This window comes from Pelobates fuscus, chromosome 7 (assembly GCF_036172605.1).
Source record: "Pelobates fuscus isolate aPelFus1 chromosome 7, aPelFus1.pri, whole genome shotgun sequence".
Taxonomy (NCBI): Eukaryota; Metazoa; Chordata; class Amphibia; order Anura; family Pelobatidae; genus Pelobates; species Pelobates fuscus.
This window is the reverse complement of record NC_086323.1, coordinates 83,642,107-83,652,520: the sequence shown is the minus strand read 5'-3', so window position 1 is coordinate 83,652,520 and position 10,414 is coordinate 83,642,107. Positions and strand designations below refer to the sequence as shown.

At 35.3% G+C, this 10,414-nt stretch overlaps 1 protein-coding gene across 1 annotated transcript; it reads left to right on the top strand.

Annotated features, from left to right (window-relative positions):
- The first annotated feature begins 399 nt into the window (after positions 1 to 399).
- Positions 400 to 10,186, top strand: RGS4 (regulator of G protein signaling 4). Its single transcript, XM_063427347.1, has 5 exons — positions 400 to 620; positions 6,266 to 6,364; positions 7,186 to 7,247; positions 8,391 to 8,557; positions 9,041 to 10,186. The coding sequence occupies exons 1-5, from the start codon at positions 454 to 456 to the stop codon at positions 9,278 to 9,280; spliced, it is 735 nt and encodes a 244-aa protein (XP_063283417.1). The 5' UTR covers positions 400 to 453; the 3' UTR covers positions 9,281 to 10,186.
- Positions 10,187 to 10,414: the final 228 nt, after the last annotated feature.

Below are 10,414 nucleotides of genomic sequence, written 5' to 3'. Positions count from 1 at the left end.
ATATTGGGCTTTTTGTCACAAAAAATGTTTTTTTTTTCATATTTAGAAATATATGCGTCATTTCTGTACCGCGTATGTCTGATCCACACTAATAAAACACACATTTAAGTCTCTCTGATATCCATCATGTGCTCTCTTGTAAACACATGCAGGTCTGATTTACTGTACATCTGCCCACAAAGTTCTAAAACTTCCCCCGACGCCTCTTTCTCTGCTCTGTCGTCTCCCCTTCACACGTCAACAGGCTGCTGCTATTTCTCCTTTTCTGCAGCAGAGGGTGGAAAATTGAAATAAAATAAATAAGGAGGGGGTCAGATTTTGCTGGAGCAGGGAGGGAGGGAGGGAGGGATGATGCTCTGGAGGGAGAATGCTTGGAAGGGAGATGACGGCCGCTCTGATTGGCTGAGCGCTGTATCAGTGTGCTGTTGTTTGAGGCTATAAAAAGATGAGACGATGGGTAGCAGCAGAAGCCGACCTGAGACAAGCTGGACAGACAGACCCAGCGAGACAGATACAAAACAGAAATACAACAGCACCAGAGTCTGGGAGCCTGAACTCACCTCCAAAATGTGTAAAGGTCTAGCTGGAGTGACATCCTTCCCTGCCACTTGCTTAAAAAGGTGAGACTGATGTCTGCAGAGCCTCCTGCAATGGGGGACTGGGGACATGCTGAACATTTCTACTTGCAGAGCTTTTTAACCCTGGTGGGATGAAACTATGTGCAGAGCGCTGCACATCTGCAAAGCAGTTGGGAGAGCAGTGATACATTAAATAACAGAATGCAGGTTACTGCAGAACTATGCCATTAAGCATGGCTGTTTGCTTTAAGGGGCCTGCTATTGGATACTGAATATCATCCATTGGTTAATTCTCCCTAATATGTTGTTAACCCTTTGTAAGGAGGTTCCATGGTGACGTCCTATTCTAAAACACATTTGGCCAGTCTTTGTTGTGGATGGTTTAAGCAGCAGGCTGGTAATTGAGTTGGATTGGATTTATTATTGTGTTTAGAATGTAACACATTGTTGTTGTGGTATCTGATGGTAGGTTCAGTGTATTGGATGGGGAAGTGAAGGTGGCATTTCTGTGGCTTGAAAGAATGTGCTGGTATATGTTGATATGGAGCAATTATGTTCAGATTCTTCAGTCGAATGTTTGTTATATTATAAAAAAATACATCTACTGAATGCAGTGTGACTAGAATCCTTGAATACAGAGCACTGTGGGGTTTATTGATTAAATCAGGAATTGTGAAGAATTTCACTCCTAAATAACCAAAATGGTAAAAACACAACTATTTTCAAAATTTGAGTTTTGTTTTAAAAGTTGCGGTTCTCTTGTCACAACTCCAAGTTAAGTGAATAAACCCCTTAGTATGTACAGGCAGATTACGCTACTGTGCACTCAATATACAATTCTCGAGTGAACACTGTGGGATTTGGGGGGTTAAATACATTTTACAGCTTCATATCCAAACAGTGCGCTTTAGCACTTTATTAACCCTTACAGCACCATCAAGTGTATTTTTCAGATAAATATACCCTGGGTTTAACCCTTAACCAAACCATCCATGTTAGGTCTGAAATAAATGTATGTATTATGTTGGTGTAAAGGTCCCATGTAATTAGAACATGGATGTACAACTCAGATTTTCAACATCTTGAATTAGAATTACTTGTAATATACTAATAGACATCAAATTACTAAACAATGTTCACAAAGCAATATTACTTCATGTAAATTCTGGCTCTGCTTTAATTTGATAGGCATGGTCTAGATTGTAAGGGGAAATGTGTAAGTTTGGTATTTCAAGGAAAGGCTTTGCTGTTTTCAAACACATACATTGGTAGCATTTTAAATCCAATAAAATGTGTGCCCTAAAACCCATACCTTAACAATAGTTCACAAAATAGTCAGGGCATCAGAAAAATATGATTATTATTGCAGGACGTTTGACTATAGTGATTAGAAACACATTGGTAAATGTGGATGTGTGTGTGTGGGTCTCCTGCTTGGGGGGCATGTGGGCCAACTTTAAGCCTGAGATGTGATGTTCTAGATGAATTAGAAGACAATCCAGACATTATTAGCATCCTGAATGAAGTACACATAGCTCTACATAAAATCTGCTGAAAAGGTTAGGAGATAATAAAACAGCCAACATTTTGTGGAGTCTTACTCCTTACATCACTGCCTTAAGCATTGCTATTCTTAATTAAGAACAGTAATAACATCAGGGCTGGATAAACAGGTAGCCATGGTTACTATAATAAAAACCGCAAGCGCCTAACTTTTGCCATTGTTTCTGTCTATGTAAATCATCCAACAAAAAATAAATATATTTTTTTTATTTGGTTTCATGTTCTCCAATAATGTATATGTACTAATTAAGGCTAATATCTTCTATAGGCTACATTCACTCGTATACACACATAACATGAGCATATATACTAACACACACACACACACACATACACACATACACACACACACACACACACACTCTCTCTCACTCAGTGTGGGCTGTTCTAAAGAGTTAGAAATAATTCCTGGTTAATATTTCCAAGGCTAATGAGCTGTGGCAGAAGCCAAGAAGAGGGTTAGATCTGTAATTTAGTGGCTCAATTTGTTTATTGCAAAATACATGAGACGGATCAGGGACATTGCAGTAACACCAGTGAAGCGATAGATAGCATTCCTAGAATGGTACAACATCAAATAGTGAAGTTAAAGTCAATATAAGGGCATTGACGGGATAGTGATTGGACAGTCGAAAACATGGAACAAAGCAATATGATAGAGAGACAGGACCATTGTACATACATATCCCTATTTAATAAATATAATGTCAGAGACTTGTAAAGGCCGAATATATATGTATTGAGAAGTGATTTATTGGCATTCCTTTAATATCTATCTTAATGATTAAGTCATGTATTGATCGTCCTTCAAAAATAAAGACAGAACTGCCTTTATAATATATATATATATATATTGCTTTTTGGAAACGTTCACCAACTCAGCAAATGTCTAAATCAGCTACTTTGGCCTAAATTTAGTAATTTTAATGTCAATTTACCATTTCGGGAATTTAGTAAATAACACCTTAAAGTTTGCTCGGAGCATAAAACGTATTGTAGCTATGGTAATCTGACCGTTCTGGCCACAAGTTACTAATTAACCACCCCAGCAGCATGTTCACGTTCTATACTGCTGATAGATGTTTTACTGCACAGCTCTAAGTGCCTGCTCTCTATTGTCGTACAGTAATACCATATTTCTAAAAGTTGATTAGAAAGAATAAGGAAGTTTCAAGGAACCCAGATGTCCAAATCATTCTTTGAGAGATTGATTTACGTCAACATAGCTGGGAAGTCAAAATGATTTATTAAAGAGTGACATGTGGTATCATTTTGGAGCTTTAAAATGTAGGCCAAAATATCAAAAAGTTGGAGAAATTTTACAATTTGGCTATTTTTATCCATAGTATTAAAATCATCTCAAGTTCCACAATTTCCGCCAAGTGAATACATGAACTTTAGAACCCAGTAGCCGGTTTGCGTTGCTATTTCATAAGACATTTCTTGACATGTCTTTTCATTTTAGTTGTAGTGAGCTGGGAAAAGAGACATTGTCTAATTTGAATGTTTTGACCCAAATTTTTTATGTTAAGTATTAATTTGAGATAACTTACTCTCTAGTGAATTGCATGTTTTATTACTGCACAATGAATAGATAGTATTATCCTTTATTATGGATGGGTACATTTTATATCACAGTAATGCAGTTTAATGACCTTAAGATGTCCTTGTAATAGAGATTCTTTGTTAGTCATCCTATGCTAGATAACACTCTGCTATGTACCCAAGACACCAGATTAGTCATTTACGCAGGTAAAGGATTACAGACAGTATAATATATAATTAGATAATAGCAATAAAATGGGAATCGAGAGCCCTGTCAGTTTGTGAGATGCAGCTGGAGGCAGGGTTCTCCAGAATCTCTGTCATCTATGATAGAAGAAGGATTTAGGGGCCCCATGAGCCAATGAGTCATGGCTTCTAAAATATTTATTGCTATGCCATAGTGTTTGATTAATCTGATCTCTGGATGCCATTTTTTCCAAAATAAATAGCTAAATACAATGATATAATGCCAGGCTGGTGTCTAAAAATTAGTCTGGTTTCTACATTTTGAATCCTTTTGATTCCAGTGTTACAAAGATTGATCATTTTGTAGCTTTTTGAATGACTATAGTATTACCGGGGTGATTATTATTGATCTACATTGCTAGATCTGTGATAATGTAATAATAGGGACGGATGGATCAGCCTTTATTATTATATAATGGGGTATAGCTGGTCCATAGGTATCTACAAGTTATTGCAAATGCTTATTATTATTCAAGATGTAATAGTTTTTACTACTGTGTGATTGATAACTGATTCATAGCCTAGATATGGTTACACAATGGAATAATTACTCAAATATTTTACCCTAAATCTTTTTAAGTTTCTTGTTAATTCACTGTTTAGGCAATAGAACTTCGTGTAAATGAAGAACAGGACTAGGCTAATATTTTGCTTGTTCCATATGCAGAATAAATCAGATCTGGCTTTTTTTGTTTTGTTAATTCCCATCAATGCTAATAGCATTTAACAAGAGAAAACAAACAGATTGCCTTTCCTGCTCATTTACAATATTGCCCTGGGTGAAAACCTGTCACTGCAGAAAGATTGTTCCTGGCCTATATTACCGTGTATACCTGATTTATTGATCCTGGCTTATAAAACACTGTGTGATGGTCAAATCATTCCTGGTTCTATAATGCTATACCATGGGGGGTAGGGAGGATGACTGATATAGGTATCACAGTATGTCATTCTTTGAAAACTAGTATTTTTCTATACTGAGTTAAGGGATATTGTTGGTGTTATTATTATACAGTATTGATTAGTGAAACTATTACTGGTAATAGATGTGTGTAACACAGAGATACATGCATCTGTAAGTACATGGGTATTTGTGCTCTGTATTGATGTATGATAGGGACCTGGGACCATATTTACCTGATGTACAGAGAAAGGGAGGTTCTCTCGAAAGCTTATCATTAAAAAATTCTTAGTCCAATAAAAAAGGTATTACAAGATACAAATGTTATCTGTTTTTTTACATCTAATGTAGAGATACATTGATGTTATAGATTACCTGTACACTTGCATTAGAAGTAATACTACAGATATGTCTGCCACAGTCAGATACATATACAGTCTCTCACGTTCATTGCAGCAGCTATCTTGAAGGCACACACAAAGCTACATGTATATTTTAATCTGTACATTAGCTAATCATTTCACCAGCGTAATGATTACATTAAATTACGTTTTTCTTTCTTTTTTCTTTTAAGACATTAATTTCTATTTCCAAGAACTGTAAACTACTATTGTTTAGACACCCACTACAAATATTTTCACAGATACTCGTTGCATCAGCCCCTGCTCACCTTTCCATCATTGTGAGGGAGATGAAATGAGTACCAAATCTGATAACTAATAGTCATATTTTATATGTGACTGTAAAGCTTTGTGATGCTCCAAAAGAGGAAAATCACGCAATGTAAGCTCAGGGTTATTAGGTTTGTGAAGTGTAGTGTATCTATTTCAGTATACTATACATCTAGACAGAAATAATTTACAGTGAGTGCAAAGATAGCGTACTTAAAAGGTTCCGCAAGGTATGCCTATGATCACGAAGCATCACAGAATAATCATATATCCACTTTGTGGGAGAGAAGCTTTTACACGCATCAAAGAAAAGGATAAATGTTCTCTTTCTTTCTTTCTTTCTTTCTTTCTTCTTTGTAGCAAGGAAGGAACGTTAAAAAGTACTTTGTATGGTTGTTTTTTATTAGGTGATAATGAATGCAGTTTATTCTAGCAGAAGTATAGTTTCAGGCCACTGTTGCAGACTTTTAAGATGCCTGTAGGTGTCAAAATTGATATCCAGTGTTTCATGTGCTCTCCATTGACATAATGATGCAATGTGTAGGTGTACGTTATGGGCACGTTTGTTCCTTGTTCACTTATTCAGGGCAAAATGATGGCATATTCATATCTATGCCCATTTATTTCATTACTAAATGATGCATGATTGTCACCAAATTCTGCTGAAATTAGCACACCTGATTTATTTTGCTGCACCTATACATAATCCACATGCATTTACCTCTCTCTCTCTCTCTTTTTTTGTTGTTTTCTTTTCTTAGTGCGAAGGACATGAAACATCGTCTTGGATTCCTACTTCAAAAAACAGATGGATGTGAAACCAACCCTTACCCAAAGAAAGACAAACCTGGTTGCCAGAGGTGAGTCTCTGACCTTGTGTGGCATTAAGAATTATTCTAGACATTAGTTCTTAGGATGAAATATGTGACTTCTTACAAAATGTTCTCATAGCAACTCTCTCAGTGGGATGGTGCTTTTGGTACTCTGAGCAGTAAAAAGTATGACTCCATTACATCTACTCAAGATAATGTTTTTTCTTTTTTCATGAGAATCATGTTACACCCAATGTTGCCAATTTTAGAACATTTTCAGTAAAATTTGATACAAGTCTTAAAAACCAGCTGGATACAATTTACCACCCAACGGTTGTGCTTCTGTAACTGTTATTAGTTAATTACACTACAGTAACCTGAATTTAATAGCAAGTATATGTAAACATACTTGATCTTTATTGAATTAAAACTGCAATGGGTAAATTCCTCCGATCCTCTGGTCAAGTTCTGTCCTTAAACAGGGACATATTGAAAATAAATACCTTATTATAAGCTAAATGATTAAGTGTGCATCCTTCAGCTAAATATCTCTTCTGAATGGTCAATTCCATGTGCTAATATATTTTATTGGCACGTCATCTAGTAATGTCTGTGTTAATGTATTAGATAATAAGCCAGTTAGATAATAAACCACATAGTAGACAAATAAAAATTCTCCGTACATGAGAGATAAACAAAATCAAATACAACTAACATAGTGTGGAGATCAGGTGTGTCCAATCACAAGAAACAAGAATAAAGTAAACAAACATGGAGTACATGTATTTATTCGTTTGTAAGCGCCTTTTTATATGTGTACTTGGTGTATGTGCATATACCTTCAATGCTTTGTTTCTTTGCTTCTCCAGGCTAAGTCAAGATGACATTAAGAAATGGACAGAATCCTTGGAAAATCTGATTAACAATGAATGTAAGTCGGAAATTTACAGTTATCTAAAATAATATAAACAAAGCAAAGTTTTATAGAGAATAATAGATGGAGACATTTTTTTTTCCATGTCAAGGAATTACATTTACGTGACTAAAATCAGTTGTAGAACCCCATATGACTTGGAACGTGCCACAATAAATAAACATTATACTGACACTGCTCTGTCATCTTGTGCATGGAATAGGATAGAACTGAAGATTTAGTGACGTCAACATGCAGTGACTCTCAAATCTTAAGTGACCCCAGTTTGGCTTTGTTACAAACAGTTGATGATAGCTTCTAGTCCCAGGCGAGGAAAGGAGTATGTCTGGTTAACTTTTACTTAGCTTTTCCCAGGCTTCTTGGTTTGCATCCTATTCTTGAATTACAGCTGCTGGGATTAAAGACATATGGTTGGAGTTACTTATAAACCTTAAAGGGCATTCTTCTATGTTTATTTCATAGCACTTGCATAAACATAGAAATTCAAGGATATGTTATAATTCAGATCATACTCAGCACTTACCCCCATTCTTTTAGAGTGTGTGTGTGTGTGTCCAATTTAGCTCTCTCTAAATTTTTAAACATTTTATGATTGAGTGAACATGTCCAATTTGCTTTCTTTAGATTTTAAACAATGTTAACTCTCAATAATAATATTAAGCATGTCCACATAATTGTCCTGTATCGGTATTACTCAATTACTCCCTGGCTAAAAAGAAGGAAAATGAATCGAACACAGTGACTGTTAGATGTAACGCCTTAGTTATCCATCCATCTCAGTATGACTGTTATGTATGGAGAGTGATTGAACTAGGTCAACTAGGAAAGTTATAAGATTGTACATGTAACAATACGGATGTAGGACTACACTTTTTATCTACTATGTTCTGAACTTTTACATTATTCTCGCATCTTAACTTAAATGCAATCCCCTTTATATTTAGGGTACAACATCTGTTTATTTAATGGAATTTTTGTGTAAAGAATGCTTTATATGTAACTGTATGAAATCTGAAAATTTTCGCAAAAATAAAGAAATATAAAAAAAAGTAAAAAAATATTACTCAATTGAAAGATAACGGTTAAACCAAGTAATTGGAATGTTCTTTTTACACCTAATATAATTCTTGTTGCTTGCAGGTGGTGTACATGCATTCAGGTCCTTTCTTCAGTCTGAATACAGTGAAGAAAATTTGGATTTCTGGCTGGCTTGTGAGAATTACAAAAAGTTGAAAAATCCAGCAAAGCTGCCTATCAACGCCCAAAAGATCTATGAAGATTTCATTTCAGTGGAAGCTACTAGAGAGGTAAAGGACAAACCCAACACTAAACCTTACTAGTGTAGAATCTTATAATTAGATTTAAATACACTTACTTTTGACTTCCATCTCTCCTCTACTATTCATGACTCATCTACCCCAAATATATCACAAGGAACAATATTCATCAATTAAATATCTTAATTAAATAGCAGACCCATACTCAGATATCTAATCCCAATTACAAAATATTAATTATTCCATATAAAAATACATATTTATAAAATTCCAATTGCATCACAATCATAAATTATTCAGTGGAAAACTATACAAGATAAAACTTGATATTGTTTAATGTGATGACCAGAAACATATTTTGATAGAGTCTTGAATTTCAACTTCTATCATTTGTGTTAATTACAAGACATTGGCAAGTTTTTTAACATCTTTGTAGTGACAGTTCATAAATGTATCATTGTGGAGCATCACGCTTTAACTCCATGACTAATACACTCATAACCATGTCAACAGGTGAACCTCGATTCTGCTACTCGTGAAGACACCACCAAGAACTTGCTCCAACCAACCAACTCCACTTTTGACCAGGCCCAGCACAAAATCTTCATCTTGATGGAAAAAGATTCCTACCGACGCTTTCTAAAATCACGGTTCTACCTGGACCTAACAAACATTACAAGCAATGGTGGTAGCATAAAGAAGACAAAAGCTCTTGGCACAGACAGTCACCCATTCATTCCACAATGTGCTTGAAAACTGAGACACAGATTGTGAACAGTCACATCTAAGAACTAGATATTTATGTTCTCTTATATATTGTACAAAGGTTCTGAGCTGGCTCCTCTTATTTATTACACATGTGTCTTGCATGCATTTCTGTTCTAATGGGGCAAGCTGGAAGTATAACTCAGACCCGTGCAGTGTTGTACAGACTAGTGATTCAGTGGATATTTAGTGACACATCAGGAAATGCTTGTGATTGTAAAAGATGGAACATGTCTTCACTTTGAGAGATATCTGACTTGTATTGAACTGTTGTGCACTGACATGAGATTATTGCTATCTGTACTATTTCAAGCTGACAAAATGGCAATCAAGTCTTTACATCTTCACATTCAATACATTGAGAAGGACCTACCTTTGGTTGGAGAAGATTGCTGCTGAATAAATGTTTTGGGAGAAAAAAAATCTTCTCCAGCAAAAGGAAGCTCTTCACAGCATGTTGAAAAATAGTTTGTTGGAAGTATTACCAGCAAGGCAACGTTTTTAATAGACTAATGAGGAGAGATTACTGAATGAAGTGGCCACTACTACTACTTCTTGGTTCGAACACTTTGTGTTAGTTACATTACGACTGGTACTGCTATTTATGATTTTTACTGTGTTTCATTTCTGGGTTTTTTTTTTTTGTGACAGTTGGTTCAAGAGATTTTCTATTTTTTATACAGAACAGAAAAAAGTGTGGTTGTTGAGACCAGATCTGACAACAGAACAAGGCTACAGGGAAGTTTTATTTATGAAAGTTACTGAACAGATGGGGTGGGAAAAAATAATTTATTTCAACGAGCATGTTTTTGTCTTTGTACTTTGTAACTTGTGCATGCTTAAGATAAAACCAAATGTCTGTGAAGCTAAATAAACAATACCCCATAAATAACACCTTATTCTATTTATGTTACCAGGCGATTATACAATTAACTGCTATTATTGCCTCTATCATATTGTGTCAGTGTCAAGAGAATATACAGATTACAGTTTAATTCTACAAAATGTAGATATCATCTACATTAGCCAGATATATAGTATTATGGTATCAACTGGTACGACAGAGTATTTCATTCATATTATATTCAGCAATCAAAATGTCAAGTCTAGTCTGCTACTAGC